The following is a 20,237-nucleotide window of genomic DNA, read 5'->3' as shown; positions in this document are numbered from 1 at the left end:
CATCTCTCTCTCTCTCCTGTGTTTTTTTCTCACAGTGATCGCTCTAACCTGCAACGCATGGAGTTTGTAAATAATGCTTCTTTTATGGTATTTATAGTTTTTTTAATGGGAAAAAAAATGTGTAAAAGAAAAGAAGTCTATGTGTACAATGAAACAAAAAGAGATAACCGTCCCGCGTCTCACGCTCCACGCTGCTTCTACTCACATCACCGTGTGGAAAAAAACAAAAAAAAACAGACACGCGTGTCCGCTTCCTCACATCCGCATCGTGGTGGAGTTCAGATCCGGCAGAACTTGTCTCTGTAGTCTTTGCATGGCTCAGACTGGAGCTTCACGCCCGGACAGATTCACAAAGCGTGAAAGGAGACGAGGAAGGATGAGGAGGAGGAGGAGGATGAGAAGGGAGAGGGGGATCTGGACTTGCTCTCTAACACCAAACGCTAGGTGTTCTGTGTTGTTTGGTCTCAACAAGCTCACCGCCCATTCATGCAGCACCATTTTCTAAAAGACATTTAAAAAAAACAAAAAACAGAACTGTGCCAAACAGAACATTGCAACCCTGATCCTGCAAAAGCATGAGTATGAAACTATATTTATATGTATTGTACATACATGTCACTGTTTTGTGGTTGCGTCACGGCTTCTGCAGAGAAGAAAAACGACACTAACACACGAAAAAAAAAAAAAAACCCTCTAAATTAGTACATTCTGCTTTCCTTTAATCTTCCCAAAGGGAGTCACGCCATGGCTGGTAGCCTGAAAATACCCAGAAAGTAAAGCTGTTGCTCGTTGTTGCTTTATTGTGGTGACGCCTGCAGAGGGTACGATATCAGCAGGCCTTCGCTGTTGCACTCATGTGGCCTAGCATCCACATCATCATCACCAGTGTGGCACCTCCCACACCCACGTGTCTCCGGACAAGAGGGGAGAACTTAGCGGGCTCGCTGCACTGTTAGGAAAAGAAATGGGGCTCACATGGATTTGAGATTGGACCGGCCTGCTCCGGACCCCCCCCCTTTCCCCCGGGGCCCGGGAATGGATTCTGCAGGAGAGTCGCTAAGAGCCTCATCGATCTCCACGGAGATCAGCCGGAGCGTCTGCCTCCCCAAACAGGCAAAACGCTTAAAGATCTACTGAGAGCGCTAACAGGATGCAATCATGTTCATTTCTTTTTTTCTTTTTGCTCTCATTCTTTGACATTGTGTTTTGTGTATGATAGCCTTTGGTGCCTCAAGCTTTTATTCATTCCTTTATCAGACATGTACAACTTTATATCATATTTTCAATTATTGGAATGGTGTTTATTTCAGAAGGGTAAGCTATGTTTGGTAAAAAAAAAAAGAAAAAGAAAAAAAAAGTGAGTTGTTGTGAGAGTATTGGACACATTTTTACACAATGTTGAACTAGCATCTGATCGTACTCGTGGTTTTAAAGAAGCTCATATTGTTTGCGCAAAACCCCTCCAGCATTGTAACAAATATGCTACTTGTTCATTCTGGACTTGTTGGACGGGATGCCAGTTGTACAATGTCGTCGATTCACTGCATGTATGACAATTTATTGCTTATGGATTTCTCCAACATTGAAAACCAGTATTAATTTGAGCAAGTGTAATGGAAGCACTGAGCATTGTTTCAGCGTCGGGTTCATTTAGCTTGAACTTTAGCAACAATCAGATGTAGCTGAACAACCTGTTGCTGGTATTTCATAAGGCAGATCATGTCGAACAGAACAATCTCAGTTGCGTTATATTCTTTTACGCCTCATGTATTGTCTTAATAACATATGGAAACGTGTATTTAGTGCCAGAAAAGCCAAATTTGACAGTTAATTGGTCAACTTCCACTAACTGGTGGCCATTTATTTCACATTCCACATCAGATGGGGCAAGAGATGCTGCAATGTGTTTATTTTTCAACAGAGTTTATCCATCTTTTTCATATTTCTTAATTTCAAATTGCCTTCTGACATAGTGGCTGCTATGCAAGGTGATACTCGCGGTACTCCTTTTCTTCGACATTAGAAATCAGCATGAATGATTTCCTGTCAGAGCAGATGTGAAACGCCAACATTTTTGTTGTGATGTAGCAGCAACCGCAGGTGGATTCAAGAGGATTTATTCCCATGGGGTTTCCGTTTGACTGTGCAGTTCATCTCATCGTTGGAAACATTGGATGCACATCCGTCTCGATGCTAAAGGTGCTATCTGACAGCAGGTCAACAACAGCTCAGTTGATGCGCTCTACCAGTGGCAAGAACTACACAACAGGTTTCTTTATTGTTGTTGGGGTTTTATGTGTGTAACACTTTTAAGTTTTCCTGTGCATACATTTTGTGTATTTGTCTCAATATTTTACTTGCAGGTCATTATTTATTTTTGTATAATTTCCTAAACGAAGGCATTTTGGTTCTAAACAGCATTCCTTTCAGTTGTTTTGGCTTTTCAGTTTTCCGCTGTGTCTCTCTTGATGGTAAGAAGAATTGTGGATCATCCTAAGGCATCACATAGTTCTACAAATGGGCTGGTGTGAATGAAGGTGGTCATTTACAACAACAACAACAAAACAGACCAGTGTGTATTCGCTGTGCATTTCATTCAGATTATAGGCCTTACAGTTGTTTGTCTACTTTTTATTTAATTTTGTGTAGCGAACTATGACAACAAAGTACCAACAGCCTGAGTGTTGACAGGCCCAGCCAAGGCACCGGCGTAAAGTTCAATATCACAGCTCTTTCTCACGCTTCAACCTCTCTCTCTCTCTCTCTCTCTCTCTCTCTCTCTCTCTCTCTCTCTCTCTCTCTCTCTCTCTCTCTCTCTCTCTGCATTGAATGTAGTTTGATATATGTATAGTGGATTATTAATGTACTGTTAAGCTGTGTGCTCATTTGACAAGAAGTGCAATTTATACTTTGGTTCCGATGCAGCTGAACTGTCACGTCATCGTGATTTCTAACAGCTCCATTTGTTCAGCGTGCTGCCCTGTATACCACTACCTGGTTTATTTACCAGAAGACAAAGAAACAAATGTAAACATGGACCTTTCATTAAATCTCAATTTTTGATTGGTTTAAATATTTCCTCAAATTCTGTCTCTTCACTCGTGTTTCAAAACGTTGTTTCCATTACTTAATATCTACTAAATTGTGTTGTTGTTTTTTAAATTTGATTTTGTGTTTTGATTTCCAGCCTTTGTGACAGGATTTGTTCTCACAAGTCGCTGTACCTTTAGCATGTGCAGCTAATTTTATATATTTTTTTATTTGATTTTTTTTTGTTTGTTTGATTGTTGTGTTTCCTTGTTAGCTATTCAAATGAAGTTTATTCTGCTAATCCGCAGATGTGCCAAAATATAACAAACATTTATTTCCATATCAGTATTAGCAGAGCTGAGAGGAGGGGCTCCAAAATGACTGTGTGTGTGTGTATGTGTGTGTGTGTGTGTGTGTGTGTGCGCGTGTGTGTGTGTGGCAGTCATTGTTGCAGAAATGCTTTGAGTCAAGTCTTCCTCAGTAGAAACAGTAGCATGAGCCACACTTGACTCATCAAAACCTCTTTGATTGTCATAGGATAATTCACAAAGTCACATGCATCTGCATTATTCTAATATACATTGGTCTCTTATTGGTAACTCTCACATATTTGTGCCCTTCAATACACCGCAGCCTTACTGAAATAAGTGTATTGCCGCATACTCTCCAAAATAAAATGCAGTCCTGGTTCAGGAGCAAAATGACGAAGCAAATTTCACCTCATGGCTTTCTGTTAAAACTGTTGTGGTTTTTGTTCACTTTGTGTTCTGTGTTTGTATCATTTTTACCCACTTGATTGGCATTTCTTTAAAGACTGTGGTGTTCACACGCTATTATATTTTGAGATGACATTTCATATGACTGTACTGTTGGAGCCAAATAAACAGTCTTTCAATTACATCAAACAATAGACTTATGTTGTGTCTTAGTTACATAACTATAATTATGAGGATGTGCTCTGTATGAGTAACTGCAGCTATACTAACCAGCCATTATATTGATTTACACCTAAAGTGTGCCCAGTATTGCACATACAACACATCTTTAAACTAACTATAAAGCAAGTGTATGCACTTTTATTTATGCAAATACAACTTCTGTCAGTGTTTATTAGCATGTTAAGTGTTTGGCTTATGAACTATTATCTGCACTGTACTGCGTCGTTTTTCTTTTCTGATAAATTGGTTTTAAAATCTATACTTGTTTTGTAAAGTAAGCCAAAACTCAATGTTGTGACGGAAGAAAGTCCAATGGGTCCCACTGAAGTGTCGACGAGTGGGCGAATCATTTGGAAGGAAATGCGTCTGCTTCTGAAATATTGTAAGTCGAATAAACATGGAAATACATATACACCAGCTCTTTACGCTTATCTTTTCAGCGATGCTGTAGAACAGGGGCTTATTGAAGCAGCCGGGAAGCCTCGAGGCACCTGCGACCAGCTGTAGACTGTTGAGAGCGCGTGCGTACGCGTGTGTCCGTGTTTCTCTCTCTCTCTCCCTCTCTCTCTCTCTCCCTCTGCCTGTACGCGCGCGCACGTGTGGCCCAGCCCCTTGTCTGGAGGTACAGCTGGGTTATTTGTGCTCAAGCAGATGTTGTTGCTAATCTTCGAAGGAGTGCGTCGTCCTGTGAGCGCAGCAACAGCAGGATGTCTGCGGAAATATTTGTGAAGAGGAAGACGATAGAGCTGAGGAAGAAGCACATTGGGTAAGACCACTGACACCCAGCTGTCACATTGACAGTGTAACGTGTTACTGCGAGAGACTTCCATAGGGGCAGCATGAAAGAGTGCAAACTTTTTTTTTCAGACGGGAATTTATAGAGTTTTCTCCCTCAACAATTTTCGAAAATGAATTGTATTTTTTACTGAGGTGGTATATTTGTAGCTAAGCAGCAGTTAATTCACTATTTGTTATGTTGTGTCCTTTCACAGTATGACTATCTTTATCACTGTACATAGCGACACCTGTTAAATCAGTGTGTGAAGGGCACATTTTGCACGTGTGGAAATATCAATATTGGCTCCTCTGCAGGCCATCCTGTAAGATTTTCTTCAGCCATGACCCCATCAAGATTGTGCAAGCCAAAGGCCAGTACATGTACGATGAAAAAGGACACAGCTACCTGGATTGCATCAACAATGTGGCTCATGGTAAACACATTCAACTCTCATCTATTCGTGTATCACTTTGAGGTCCAGCAGAAACTGCTGGCATTCAAATGCGCCTTCCAGGCTATAGAGGTGTTATATTTGAGGACTGTTTCTCGCTGGAGTGCACGAGCAGACCGACTTTACCAACTGATCTGCTCTGTAACCTCGTTTGGAGTGACTAATGGTGCACTACAGCTTGCAGGCAGACATGAATGCCTCCTGACCGACCACATTCACCACTCTTTCATTTAAACCTGTGGCCTCCAATTATGTGTCTTTTAATATCAGTTGTCGTCGTACGTTTTTGGCTTCAAATTACAGAAGCGTGTTTTTTGTTGTTGTTGTCCTGACCGTGAGGACCGGTTCTATTCCTGTGTGTGTGCATCCTTTCTTCCATTCCCCCAGTGGGCCACTGCCACCCGGATGTCGTGAAGGCCGGAGTTCAGCAGATGGAAATGCTCAACACCAACTCGCGATTCTTGCACGACAACCTCGTCCTGTACGCCCAGAGGCTGCAGGCCACGCTGCCCGACAGGCTTTCTGTGTGCTACTTTGTCAACTCAGGGTACGTGGGGAAATGGATCATTTATTCATATCTTTTCTCATGTCGGCTTAAATTACTTGAGAGACTAGCTAGCAATTAACTGTAATCAAGAGGGAACAACATGCGTGAGAGAATGAGACAGTTGGGGCGGCTCATCTTTGGATTAGCCTCTGGCCCGTCTGGATTTTAAAGTGTGATTACATTTCATTTCATTTAGCTGGCGCTTTTTTCCAAAGCGACTAAAGTGCTACAACTGCGTGATAATTATGACAATGATAATTATGTACAACAACAAAAGAAGTTGACTTAATGCATAAAAATGAAAGTGAACATTTCGGGTCAGAAAGGATTACGAGACAAAATAACGATAACATAATAAAAAGTATGTCTCGCTTTCTTAGCCTTTGCACAGGCGCTCGAGACAACCTTTGTCTTCAAACTTGACAAGTCTAGCTTGGTTACATATTTACTTCCACACTGTGAACAGGAATTACCTGTCTGAGGAAACATGCATTGGAATACAAAACAGAGAAGAGAGGATATTCTAAGACATGTGCAACATGCCAACAGTGCACTGACATGCAATCAAATACTGAAGACTATAGTTATATATAGTTTCACTTCAGGCAAAAACCACAGCATACAACACCATTTTAGACAATATTGTGCTTCCTTACCTTGAAATGTCCTTACCTTGACCCCATCTAGCATCTAACGTATAGGCATGAAAGGGACGACCTCAGTCATGTTCTTGTGGTTGAAAAGGTGGGAAACCTTGCAGCCAGGTTCCAGAATCACATTAAAAGCTTTCCCAGAAGAATTCAGGCTGTTATAACAACATAATAATGGCCATTGTTGTGTGTCCACATATTTGACCTTTGCGAGGAAGACAACTAGTCAATGTGGAGGCTGCGTATTTAATCTCCGGTTCAGAGTTGTTTTGCAATGTGATCCCATTTTCACTGAAAAGAGTAACTTGTTTAAGCCAATGTGCAAGAGGCGTATGTCACAATACAACAACATATGGGTTGGGCAATTAATTATGTTACTAATATTGCTACAGGTCCTGTAGAGACTACACATGTATGTAAATATAGTTACATTATTTTGGCCAGAACAATGTAAATAAAAATGTGTTTCATCACTCAGATATTTAAGCTTAATTACGCTTTGAAATTGCATAAGTAGGTGTCACTCATATGCCCTTACAATACATGCTCATGACGTCCATGGCCCTTGTGTATTCTGTAGTGACTGAGTAACTCAAAGTAACCCTTGCCCTTTGAAACTTCAGCTCTGAAGCCAACGACCTGGCCCTTCGACTCGCATGGCAGTACACTGGCCACAAAGACGTCATCACGTTGGAAAAGTAGGTGTTTTTTCCTCGTCATTGTTCAAAAACACCTGGTTCAGTGCAAGATGAGCAAAATCTTTTTAAATATGGTGTACTTTTGTCTTGTGAAGATAGTTCTGGCTTCACATGCCCTTGTTTTGCACACACCACGTGATATAGGCCCTTTTCACAGCAGACTATTTGACCTGTCAACACAGGGGTAATGAATAGGATCAAATATGGATGTGTTTAATCGTGTCAGGGCCCTGGTATTGTGCATGCTGGCTCACTGGAATGGCTGAGGCACACCGAGTAGAGCAGGCCATCGGCCATTTCATCAACTACACATGACGTCCAAATGGATGCCGGGGAAAAGGGCATATTGCAAGTGAGAGAACTGACCGGTTCGGTCCGTGGCCTGCATGTGTTTGCTTTGTTTGCAGCGCGTATCACGGCCATGTCTCATCGCTCATCGACATCAGTCCCTATAAGAGCCACCAAACGTCAGATACTGAGCAAAATCAATCAGTCCATGTGGTGAGTGCTTTTTCTTTTCCCCGCTGCTTCTCCTGCGCCTCAGCAAAACATGTTTTTGACATGTGTGCAAGAACATTTTTGTGTTCTTTTCTCAGCGTTCTCTCCCACTGTGTAAATCAGTGCGCGTTGAGAATAGTTCATTCGTAATATACGAGAACATTTGTAAATGCGAATGAATGAATCTGTTTGTATGAGTGGTTGATGCCTAAGTCCCAATGTCTTTTTTTTTTTAAAAAAATTTTATTGAAAAATTAAAGGATCACTTTATTTCATTTATGATTCAAATTGCCTCCCTTGATGAAGTCATCTTGGGCTTGACACAAAAAATATGAAGCAGAAAAGCTCCCTGTTGTTTTCACCTTGCGAGTCTGTGTGCGTGTCATCACAGCAAACTGTGCCGACTACAGGAGGAACAACCACAGAGGCGCTTTTGAGAACTTTACCAGGTGTTGTCAGAGCACGGACCACATTTACTTTGAGAAATGTACTGGCCAGCTCTCTGGCAGCTCTGCTTGTTTCCCACATGGGCTCCCATAAAACTTCAGATGAGCACAAGCTAGGATGGATAGTATATAATATAGTGTGGCAAAATGTTTTGACATATGTTTGAAAATGCAACAAAGGAAGTCAGATTACTCTTGTTGTCGTTGTTTTCCAAGATGTTCGCGGAGTCGTCCGGTCTGTTTTTGTATTTATTTTTCCATCCTGAGGAGCTCCTCTATTTTCATTATGTGTTGCATTTTTGGACAAAGGTGTCCATCACACACATCAAATATCAAGCAAATGTAGCATGAATACTGCACTTTCCTACTCCTTTCTTGAGTGCTACACAAACACACATTCACACACACACACACCCATGAGGACGTAGCCGTTGCCCGTGCATCGACTCGATTAATTATCTCAATGTCTCGTCCCTTGCACAGGCTCCCAGCCCAGATGTGTACAGAGGCAAATACAGAGCAGACCACCCCGACCCTGCCTCAGCATATGCAGATGAAGTCAAAGATATAATACACGGAGTCCAGGAAAAAGGAGGCAAGGTACAGTTTGTGTTTGACACGGTTGTGTTAGCAGAAGTCACTGCGGGAGCATGCCGACATATGTTATTTGCTGGATTTTGCATTTAAATGACTGTTTTTTTTTCCAAGGACATGGCCCTGAATAACAAAAACATGTCTTTGGCATTGTCAAATGTCCTTGAGTACGAAAGCAACATGGAATCATCACCCCATTTCATTTATCGATACATATTAGATTTACCACCTTTTTCTTTCTTTCTTTCTATTTCTCAGGTTCAGGCCCAGCACTCTGGTGTTTTGGGTCAAACACCAGTTCAAAAGAACTTGTCTAGGGGACTCTTATTGTCCAAGGTTGTTGGCCCTTAATGGTATATTGAAAAGCTCAAGCCAACCCGGCTTCCACTGGCGAGAGGGACGGGATTTCTGCCGAGCGATTTTACAGAATGTTTCTAACGGATGTTTGTGCAGACATGCGTCTACAGGAGGAAACCGACGAAAGGAGTACAATAACCCATGTGATACTGGAGAGATACATGTATGTGATTAAATGTTGCACCCTGCTGATCTTGTAAAATACACAACTGTGTACTGTTGTCAAGTGAATACCCGGCCAGCATTTGTGTTTTGCTTTGCTCCACAGTGCCCTAGAGTACATTAACGTTCATTTCTGTTCAAACGTTCAATGATTGACTCTTTCCTGCTTGTACAACTTCAAAATGACCTGATCAACAGGTCAAAGATGCTAGAACTCCTCCTCTTTTCCAGGTTATCAGTCTGGCTTTAGATTGATAGGCCTCATGGGTTTCTCTTGTGCAGATTGCCGCCTTCATTGCTGAGTCATTGCAGAGTTGTGGCGGGCAGGTCATTCCCCCAATGGGCTATCTCCAGCAAGTGGCACAGTATGTACCCAAGTCACTGCAGAGATTTGTAACAAACGCTTAAAGTAAAGTACACACTCAAAAAAACACATCCGCTGCTGCATCAGAATGCATATTTAAGGGTTAATAGAGAACATTCTCCTTTGATGACCCCACTATCAAATTAACTGTATTGTACCTTGTTGCTTATTGACAGAATGAGTAACTAATTGGTCTGTCTGCCTCTCTACAGGCACGTCCGCAAGGCAGGAGGTGTTTTCATTGCTGATGAAGTCCAAGTGGGCTTTGGGCGTGTTGGCACACACTTCTGGGCCTTCCAGCTTCAGGGAGAGGATTTTGTGCCTGACATTGTCACAATGGGAAAGCCTATTGGCAACGGTCACCCAATGTCATGTGTCGTCACAACCAAAGAGGTGGCAGAGGCCTTCATGTCGTCTGGAATGGAGTATTTCAATACTGTAAGATCATGAGGAAGAATTGTGCGAGTAATATTATATATTAGGATATTGTTTCATATAATGTAGCTCCACACCAAAAGAATACAAAGGCAGATGGCAGAAAAGACATCAATGACCCAATAAAAAAAGATTCTCAGGATGATCAAGCAGCTGATTTCCCCGGTGCTGTGAGTGCAACCGCGGTGTAATCTTTCCTCTGTGTGTGGGTTTTGGATTTCTCAGTTTGGCGGCAACCCAGTGTCATGTGCCATCGGTATGGCCGTCCTCGATGTGATCGCGAAAGAGGATCTCCAGGGTAATGCGCTGCGTGTGGGGAGATACCTGACCGATCTGCTGGAGAAGCAGAAAGAGAAGCATCCACTGGTTGGTGATGTCAGGTAAACACACACACACACATACACAAACACAGTTACAGGACGTGACCAGGACACTGCTGAATCGTATCTGACTATAGGAACTCTGGAGTTTGGAATACTAGAATATGTGTGTTTTTGTAATCCCTGGACCGACATTTAATTCCACAAATTACATTGGATTTCCAGCTGCTATGAAACAACATCGTTCAAACTACTGTTGAAAACGTTCCTTCACTATGATACAACAATTTTGGATGATATTACTTTGATCCAAAAGTAAGATCTTTTAGCCAACGTGTAACACAAGCAGAGTTCAGAGCTTACTAATACAAATGGCGTCACGTCCTGCAGGGGTCGAGGCCTCTTTGCTGGGGTGGAGCTTGTGAAGGACCGGTTGAAGCTTACTCCTGCTACAGCAGAAGCCCAAGAAGTCATATATAGGTAAGTGTGAGGACTCAGATTGGTAATTCATGTCATATTTACAATAATACAAAATATGATGCAGCATTTGAAGCGATGAGGCTGCTTGATCGTTCTGAGCCATGAAACGTGATGGCTTTAGTGCCCTGAGATGAACACTTATCTATAATCTTATCAATTTATGGAGGAATTGTCAAGTTGAATCGTAAAAACACATCTACTCCTGTTTATAATATTTGAAAATAAGAGCTCCTTAGAGTTCCTCGTTATCTAGTCATGATACCTCCATTCATGTGCGTGTTTCATTTTCAGCTTTTGAAATCAAAATGCTGCATTTTATGCCACTTGTAATTATTATTATTATTATTAAGATATCAGTACCTGACATTTGACACCCCTCCCCTCCTCCACCCTCCCAGTCTAAAGGAACAGTACATCCTTCTTAGTGCTGACGGGCCGCATCGCAATGTGCTCAAATTCAAGCCCCCCATGTGCTTCACAACGGAAGACGCTGACCTGGTGGTGGGGAAAATCGACCACATTCTCACAGGTACTTCAGAGCTCCGTTCACAGTACTTTTTTTTTCTCTGGTGTTGTCTTGGATGCGCTAGAAGATGTTGTCATCTTTTGTGCCTTCAAAGGGATCAAGATAAAGAATAGTTAACTTTCATCACTCTCTTTGTCTGTGTCTGCGGTCGGTAAATTAACACACATTTTCGTAATGTCACTTCAAATCCTTTTATTGTAAAACAAAAAAATATATGAAACTCCTCTTGAACAGGACCCACTTTGTCTTTAAATGCCTTGCAAAAGGCGACATCTCAATGCGTTCTCTTAATGCAGTTAAATCATCTAATGGCTTCTTCATTGTGTTTCCAGAGCTTGAAGAAACTTTGGGCTTGACGATGCCCAATGCATTGAGTGTAGAGAATGAAAGCAGTAAAAGAAAGGTATGTACGACTCTGCTTGTTTTAAACGCTCTTAATGCCAAACATTTTCTCCCACGTGTCCATGAGAATTCAGTAAATTAGTTACTTGGACCAAAGCTTTAGGCTTATTAAATCATGCATAAAGAAGACACATGTATAATGGTCAACCACAACAGATGTTTACATTTACTTTATTTTCCATTCATCTTCATCTCCTTGTCCTTTTTATCTCAAGCTGCCAGCTGATGAAAATGGACACCAGCGTCCCAGTGGGTTCGCCCATGACGGAGGGAGCAGTCGAGGAGTTCCTCAACAAAGCAAACGCATCAGGTCATGACGCTGCCTACAGACAGAGGCCGCGCCGGGGAATCAAGCCACTTGGTCCCCTTAACTACATCTCTATTATGTTTGTTTTGTGCAAAACATTCCCTTCATTGTGCGAGCTACCATGCTACACCCATCTGTGTACTCTTGATTTGAATTTCTGACAGCAAGCACTTGACGATGATTTTCAGGGAAGCCAGATGTTGGTAAATCAACAGGTATTGTGTCAAGACAAATCTAGTTGTGTCTTAATGTCTAAAGCGTTCTCATAACAGTTTCACTGATTTATTAACATTATTCACTGTGATTGAATGTGTGGACTACCTGTTTTAGACCATTACATATTTTCTGGTGATAAATCTTTTTTTTTAATAATGACTGCATGTGAGGCTTTGTTAATAAATGGTGGGAAGTCTGACTCTGCCCTTTGCCTTCTGCGTGGTCAGATTGAATCGCATGCATGCGGAATAGACATAAAGGTGAAAAGTAGCTACTGTTTGACAAGTGTGCAACTGTTTCCCAATGTCCCCATGTTCCATCTAAACGCAGACTGGACCAGGCTCTAAAAACTTCCTTCTTTTCATGTTCTAATGCTTAGTCAAAGAGAGGCCCAGAGAAAAATAAATGATGGAGTACATCTATGGTGTTAATGAAAAACCAAGATGTTCTCTAAGTCTCTGGTGGCTGAGAGTAGGCTAAAGTCCAGAGCTTTTCACCATAACAGTGAGAGGAGCAGACAGGAGGCCAGTGGAGGCCAACTCAATGCAGACATTGGGAAGGAAGTGCCATTTAGTATCCCAGCAGGCAGCTTAACAAAGCCAAATAGACCAAAACATCATTTTATTGCATGTGGATGATTTGATGTCTTTCAACTTGACTTTTAGCAATGGCGGGCCGTCGGGGCCAGCTAAGCCTTTGTTGCGTTATACATGTCCAATTTCCCATGAACATCCACCAAACAGACATGAACATAAATATACAAACATACATACATAACAAGCACCACTTCCTTATTTGCTAGCCTAAACAGAATCACAAAGTAATAGCTAGTTCATTTTCTTATTGCACAAGCTCCTGTCTTGTCTGTTCCTCAGCTCAAGCCAGCAGCATGGCTTGCCTGATAGCTGGTTAAGTATAGCTCGTCCAATCAGATTTCTCCTTTTGTTTCTCTATGCTGGAGTACTGTGTTAAACAACATGCGAACGGCCAGCTAGCTAGCGTTAATAGCTGCTGGCATTATGGACATTGTGATTGGTCGCAGGGCCCGCATGACCATTAAAATGCGCTGTGATTGGTCAGTGAGCCGGTATGACTTCCCTTCAGCGCAACAGAAAGCTAGCTACATGGCTGTCAGGAATAAGAAAATGTCATGCTGAAACATAAGAGAAGGTATGTTTAGTGTTTTACGTGATTTAACAGTCAATGGCTGAAGGAGGAGTAGAACCAGAGTTGGTGGCGAGCGGATTTACTTTCGGCCTTTTTTATGGAGGGGATCCTCACTGGTGTCCACGAAGCGCACTTTTTAACTGTTAACAAAGAGAAGGATGGACTTTGTGTTTATGAAGTAAACAGCATTGGATGAGTTTTTTGTTTTTTTTACCCCGCTTGGCTCTCTGCCAGCGCCCATTGTTGATGCCACTGCCTCCACGGTGCAGCTAGGCTAGGCTAGCTGCTGCTGCTTGTTGCTGCTCCTTACCTGTAAAAACGAATTGTATATGTCTCTGCAACTGCTGCTAAATTTAGAATTGGACAAATCCACATGTCAGCTCCACAGGTCAAAGTTGAGAAAAAAAAGTTGCAGAATTTTGCAGTTAATATCCTTTGTTCTGATCGGCTCATGCTCTTTAGTGCAGCAGTTTTGTTGGATTGTTTTGACATGCTTTGTTATAACTTTAAGATATTATATTGCGTGTTTGAAGCAATGTCTGTTGTACGTTTCTGGGGCTTTTATTGTGAAGGGCTAAAACGGAAAGAGGAAAGGAGAGGAAACGTTCTAGTGGAGTGTGGAAAGAGACTAAAAGTGGTTTCTGTGTTGTGCAAACTACTGCATCGCGTTGTTTTATTAATAAAGTGAAGTACATTGTTTGTTTTATAAGATGAGGTCAGAGGGAAAATCAAAGAGAGACAAGTGAGTAGAAGTATTTTATAGTTTGAGCATTTTGCAAAGAATTAACATCCCTAATGTGTGCATGGTGGAAAGTACAGCGACACGTTATGACTGCTTCCCGTTTTTATTACTTCAACATGTAGATATATTGTATTTACCTACTAAGTGCATTAGGCAATTATTTACCATCCGTTTGTACCGACCCCGAGCACACGTCTACGGTATTTGGACTTGGGGAGGTACAGCTATGAACTGACTTTCCCAAGTGTACTGTGCATGTCAGCACAGGTGTGCTCTGTCTGATTAGATTATAAAATCTGGGATTTTCTTTTGTCAAACATCTAATGTTTGTTATGAGTCTAGTGACCAAAAGCTACCCACTGTCAAAACTCTTGCCTTAGACATACAAATGTAACGCTGATTATTTTTGGCCTTCTGAAACCTTAGCATTGCTTCTTGAGTGGGAATTGTTTTTCCAGTTTAAACAAAACTCTATTTACAAAGCAGCGTTACTTCCCTCTCTGCAAAAACAGGGTTAGGAGGTACAACCAATTGCCCTTTTGTCAACAGATGGTGTTTTCGCAGACACTGCAACTTGGTGTGTAATGGGGTGTGTACTTCATGCACTGCTGAACCAGATGGTAACAAGTATGCAGATCTGTGAGGGAGCTCTGACTTGAATTGGACGTTTATTAAACAATAAAAAAATAGCCAATTGTGATTTATTTATAATATGAAATCCAAACCTGAAAAACTATTGATTTAGGACACAATAACCATAAGCTCCCACTTACATTGCCCTTAGGATAGATAACTATAACTAATACATCTCTCTCTATCACATTAGCGTCAAAAGGCTCAGAACTGAATTCACATTACTGGACAGGAAAACTTTCTACCTGGTAGATGTGGCGCCATCTTCTGGAGGACAAATCACAATTCTTGTGCAGACTTATCACCTACAATCAGGCCACATTATGTACATAAATTATGTACATAATTTAATCTTTGTCTGTTGTATCTCTTGACACAATGTAGAAAATAACTCTAAATATGTTTATAGACAACAGTACATACGACAACATCGAGGAGCTCTGAAAAGAAGATTTATTTCAGATACTTGTACAAAAATGCAACTGTGACAAGTTATAGGCCTTTTTCTTTTACAATTTCCTTACAAAAACAAACAACTTAAACATTGTTTAGACTGCCCTTTAAATGATTAATATAATGCTAATCCCGATTCAAAACCAGTGGCTCCATGCCAACAGTGTTCAGTAACTTCCTCTTTTTCTTCTCCAGTGACTTAGAAATAGCCTTTTTTTTGTTAAAGCAAATTTCTTGAGGATGCTACAGAAGTACAGAGAGAGGGCCCTGGATATAATAATGATGTCGCTGTGATGCTCCTCTGCTGCATCCGTTTGTTTGGAAAGAGAAGAAAGTCAAAGAACACCAATGAGACAGAGCCAGTGCGAGACGTCAGTGCAGCCAGGTCTAATTTCTTGAGCAAGGTCAGTGCTTTCAGTCCTCTGGTTGATTATAGAAAGTGTTGCGTTTATCCACATTTTAGTTTGGCACCCATGTGTTGTTGTCCTCTGTCCTTCCAAATCATTTGAAGTCTGCTCCTTTTTGTCTTTAGCCCATGAGGTATCCTCTGAAAACACAAATTATCCATTTGTTATGACATTGTGACACTAAAATTATGGGCCGTCAGTGACTTCACAAGGACACAGATTGGTGTTAGAATAATAAATATGAGAGATGAAGAAAGGAAACAAGCTTTAGACTTACGGCAGCTTCATGCGCATGAATACTCTGGCCATGAAGAAGCTGAGGAGAACGCTGACAAAACCGATGAAGAGCAACAGGAAGCGGTTGAGTTTGGGAATGTTTGGTGCATTGGAGCGGTCCAGGATGATAAAGCCCAGACCTCCCATCGTGAAAAGGAAACTGGAAGCCAGTCCCTCCATAATGTACTGTCCGTTTACTCTGAAAAAAAACAAATGTACTTGCATTGGCAATGTGTCCCCGCCTGTAACATGTCTAAGTGCTCACAAAGTGTTAAAACGACATACCTGTAAGCCAAAAAGGCCACCGGTCGCTGGTGTCCGTGCTCATCGGTCATTGAACCCACACTTGGTGGCTCTACAATAACATCGTAGATGATGCCTATGACGTGGGGGAGATTCAAGACACAGCATGTTCAAGACAGAACTATTTAATCTGATTGACATTTACACTACTAAATTCAGATTTAAGACTTTAATGTTTGCTGTTGCTTTTAATTGAGTCAGATTCAAGGATATTAATCAATTTCTGCATCTCACAACTCCATGTTATTCCTATGTTTTAATGAATGGTCTTAATTGTTTTTAAATGTTTGCATTATGTTTTGATGCTTTTATTTGAAGCCATTTGAATCGCCACGTTGTTGAAATGTGCTATAAAAATAAACGTGCCTTGCTTTACTAACATTACTGTTTGACCCTAATCAATGGCATTGTATGCACTCTGTTGCTAGCTCAACTGCAGTTAGCTTATTAGCTCTCAACTTACTCTCTCGTCCATTGTGTTAACCGCTCTAAATTTAGCAAGCTGTTTCATAAATGCAACCAACGGCCTTTCATGTTATCTGGCATTATATTCATTTACCATGAATTTACTTTAACCTTTTTCACGACCCACCGAGACAGTGTATTCATCGCTAACACACTAGCAATGTAGCATTAGCATTTATTTACCTCCGGTGATGAGAAAGTAGGACACGATAACGACCGCGTACACAGTCATGGCCGACGGCATGTGCAGCCACGACGGCTTCTTCAGCTTCACATTCGGGCATTCAAGCAAAACAAACGGAACACTGTATAATGTCTCCATGACTTGAAAATAAATCCTCTCTCTACAGGATAGATGCTGTCGCTCGGCTGGTATCCGTCTGGGAAGCCACTATGTTGACGTGTCCCGGAAGTACATGCTTTTTTCCCTGCGCACTGGGCAGCCCACCTTTCTCCAACGCGTATAAGTTACACATGGTTATTCGGTTATTTTAGTGTGATGCACCAATACTTAACAAATAAGTGTCCTAATTATAGTTATTGCTGGATTGCAATAAAAAAATACATTAAAAAGCATTTAACTCGTCTTTCCAATTTCTTGTGGCACAACATTCATGGTTTTGTAAATGTAATTTACTGTGTACTACACGGAAATGTTTATAGAACTAGACAAGACAGTGATTTATTTCCAGTAGCTTTGGTTGTGATGTTAGTGTTACATTGTGGATATATGCATCACTATGGACACAAGTAAAAACGTTTTACTAATCGCGATGGATCATTTATTCTAAATTAAATAATTCAATCTTGACAAAATCACTTCATACAAATATTTAGTTTTATAGGTGTAATCTCTTGGCACGTTAAGGCCAAAAGTTTATAACTATCCATTTAAAAAGGTGTTTTGTTTCTCAAACGAGTGGGTATCTTTGCCATGTGTTTCATTTTAACACAAATGTTCACGTTCAACCAGTCTGTAAAAATTACTACAATTCCAAATAAGTAAATGCCATCATATACAGGAATGTTAAACCTGATTCAAATATAATATTCTTACAATTTGAACAGCCAAATAGTTTTAGCATTTGTTCAGATTAGCAATACATCTAGATTTGTTTCAGATCAAACCAGTCACACAGATTTTCTTTAATTAAACACAGCAAGCAAGACATAAATCACCACAGAAAATGGATTTGTTTGTCATTTTTTATTGTGGCAATACAAATACACATTTTACTTAGATTTCTGGCTCTGTGCCTGTGCCTTGAGCACTTTGACAACGATCTTCTGCTCCTCAATCAGGAAAGCACGCTTGATCCTGAAAATTAAAACAAGACAGACAATTTAGAAATAATGCAACACACATTAATGCAATCAGAGACTGGACTCCAAGACAAATGCATCAGTCTAATTTTTCAGCAACAAAGTAAGAGAAACTCATCTTACCTGTCACGCACACACTTTGCGCACATGGAGCCTCCGTAGGCCCTGCTGACATGCTTCTTGGTCTTAGAAAGCCTCAATAGAACCTGAGGTCTGACAGCCCGGATCTACAAGACAGCACAGAACCACAATGAGACAGACACCACCACCAGGGGAACGTGAAACATGGAAATGGTCTGCATGCATAAAACCAAACTCCACACTGGAGGCTACTCTATAGCAACAGAAATGTTTTAGGCATCCTGAAAGATGCATTTAAAAACAAGGTGACAGCTTTAAAGTGAGCACAAGTTTGTATTACTACCACGGTAATAAATGCAATACCTTTACATTTTCTTAGAATTCATTGAGCAACACTTTACAGTTCTACAGCTCGACTGATCAAGAAAATGTTCTGTTTTTCTGCTTCGAGGTGTAAAATACATTATAACTTTGGATTTGGAAATTAACTGGCGTCAACGCATCTTTCCTTCTTGAATACTGACATAACAGTAAAAGAAGCACTAGTGTCCATATTTTGCGGCATGAGAACCAGTCCTCAATAAGGCTAATTTGAGAAGTTGTTTTAAGATCTCTCCAACAAACTGCAAGACATTGTTTCCATTATTCCAATGTAATGGATACATTTTACTTTTTTTTTTGCAGGTTTGTTGAAGACAGAATGAACAAATCTTTCATTACAAAAGTTCTCTTCTGCCTATTCTCAAATGGCCACATCTGGATGCCTCCTCCAGCCGCTACATTTAGTTTTAGCCATCCATGTTGTGGCTGTGCGCCAAATAACTCAACAAGTGTCTATCTTACACTTTCAGAAAATACCAGTCTAATGTGAGAGAATGTGAACTAGCACTTTACACATCAACTCTTTCATAGGAAAAAGTACAGGCGAATGCCATCATGTTTGCAGAACATGAAGCGCCACGTTTAGACCACTTGGACGACTTTCTGCACAATAAAACTGTCACAATGCAAAGTGAAAAAACACAACATCTGGTAAGTTGTTTGCATCTATGCCAGTTTAAGTCCAAAACTCAAGCGACTATTTGAGCTCGTTTTTATGGACATCACATGAACAAGATTTTAATAGTATATGTCTGTTTTTTTGTAGCATTATGGGAATGGAGAAGTCCAACATTTGTCTGAAACAGCAAGGCAAGACAGATACTGTTGCAACAATTGAAGTGCCTTTTGAGCTTATATGCTCATCCAGAGAAACTTATGTCTTCGTTCATTCTACAAAATGCTGAAGAGTTGTTACATATTCATAGATCTGGGAAAAACTTCTGTCAACTACTGCTGCTCATTTGTTTTTAATTGATTGGCAGTATACAAAGGAGACCAGCTCCATGTGGGGCATATAGATCTCAAATGCATGCTCCCACCATGGCAGTACACACAAAACACGACACAGAGCAGTCACTACAATGGGTGTACTTACTCCACGCAGTCTTCCTGGGCAGATGCCACATGCCGACTTGGGGGCTTTGCCGACTTTCTTGGTGTACAGGTACACAATACGGTTACCAGGAGTCCGGGAACTGCAACACAACAATGATGAGACGCAGCATTTACACCAGAAGATGCGACGGAGTTTGTTAGCGTCACAAAGCTGGCGGCATCTTAAGACACTGAAGCGTTAGAAAGAAACAGTTACAACTTACAGTCTGGTTTTGTTGGAGGCGGTGTTGTAGGACAACCTACGGCGGTAAGTCAGGCGCTGCACCATGTTGAAACTAGAAACAAATATTCAGCATTAGGACATGATGCTAACATTGCTAGCCATGGGTTACTGAGAGTTACAAAATAAATCGGCAGATACACTGCTTCGTTTAATTATTTTCGGTATTACAACGCATTTCTGCGTAACTGCTAGCCGCATACAACTCTAGCCACAAATAGCGGCCTTTAGGACCCAGACATGGTGTCTCTGTAACGTCTCACAGAAAACTAAAACTAAAACAATGATCACATCGTCAGAAACAAGGACTTGTTTATAGTATATTCGTGACTTTACATCGATTATATTTCATTCTAAAAACGTCGGATTACAGTGGATTTTGAAATCATTATGTTCCAGAGTAAAGCAGGGCGCCGCCATACCTGCTGTCGCCGATACCGGAAGAGGAAGGAGCAAGGCGGGTGTTGCGGG

General features: G+C 41.1%; 4 protein-coding genes across 5 annotated transcripts in view; 2 read left to right on the top strand and 2 right to left on the bottom strand.

Moving 5' to 3' along the window:
* Positions 1 to 2,911, top strand: part of LOC137792143 (collagen alpha-1(XXV) chain) — a 142,455-nt gene extending 139,544 nt beyond the window's left edge. Inside the window, exon 38 of one of the 2 annotated variants that reach the window (XM_068587643.1) lies at positions 734 to 2,911. In XM_068587643.1, the coding sequence (XP_068443744.1) occupies positions 734 to 760 (27 nt within the window). In that variant the 3' untranslated portion in view covers positions 761 to 2,911. Of the gene's footprint in view, positions 1 to 35 lie in introns of both variants that reach the window. The other variant, XM_068587642.1, reaches the window with a different exon arrangement.
* Positions 2,912 to 4,675: 1,764 nt separating this feature from the next.
* etnppl (ethanolamine-phosphate phospho-lyase) lies at positions 4,676 to 12,403 on the top strand. The gene is made up of 13 exons (XM_068587961.1): positions 4,676 to 4,734; positions 5,061 to 5,179; positions 5,585 to 5,744; positions 7,018 to 7,092; positions 7,500 to 7,593; positions 8,520 to 8,636; positions 9,432 to 9,514; positions 9,726 to 9,951; positions 10,174 to 10,328; positions 10,659 to 10,748; positions 11,147 to 11,277; positions 11,607 to 11,677; positions 11,892 to 12,403. The coding sequence occupies exons 1-13, from the start codon at positions 4,676 to 4,678 to the stop codon at positions 11,991 to 11,993; spliced, it is 1,482 nt and encodes a 493-aa protein (XP_068444062.1). The 3' UTR covers positions 11,994 to 12,403.
* Positions 12,404 to 15,301: 2,898 nt separating this feature from the next.
* ostc (oligosaccharyltransferase complex subunit) lies at positions 15,302 to 17,058 on the bottom strand. The gene is made up of 4 exons (XM_068587785.1): positions 16,829 to 17,058; positions 16,163 to 16,256; positions 15,879 to 16,076; positions 15,302 to 15,741 (listed from the first exon to the last, which is right to left on the bottom strand). Exons 1-4 carry the CDS (start codon positions 16,965 to 16,967, stop codon positions 15,723 to 15,725), a joined length of 450 nt encoding a protein of 149 aa, XP_068443886.1. The 5' UTR covers positions 16,968 to 17,058; the 3' UTR covers positions 15,302 to 15,722.
* A 779-nt stretch (positions 17,059 to 17,837) lies between these two features.
* rpl34 (ribosomal protein L34) lies at positions 17,838 to 20,237 on the bottom strand. The gene is made up of 5 exons (XM_068587782.1): positions 20,189 to 20,237; positions 19,750 to 19,821; positions 19,527 to 19,626; positions 18,092 to 18,195; positions 17,838 to 17,963 (listed from the first exon to the last, which is right to left on the bottom strand). Exons 2-5 carry the CDS (start codon positions 19,812 to 19,814, stop codon positions 17,879 to 17,881), a joined length of 354 nt encoding a protein of 117 aa, XP_068443883.1. The 5' UTR covers positions 19,815 to 19,821; positions 20,189 to 20,237; the 3' UTR covers positions 17,838 to 17,878.

This window comes from Clinocottus analis, unplaced genomic scaffold (assembly GCF_023055335.1).
Source record: "Clinocottus analis isolate CAN_PGR_092001 unplaced genomic scaffold, fCliAna1.0.p SCAF_21, whole genome shotgun sequence".
In the NCBI taxonomy this organism is placed as follows: Eukaryota; Metazoa; Chordata; class Actinopteri; order Perciformes; family Cottidae; genus Clinocottus; species Clinocottus analis.
This window is presented reverse-complemented; position numbering and strand designations above follow the sequence as displayed.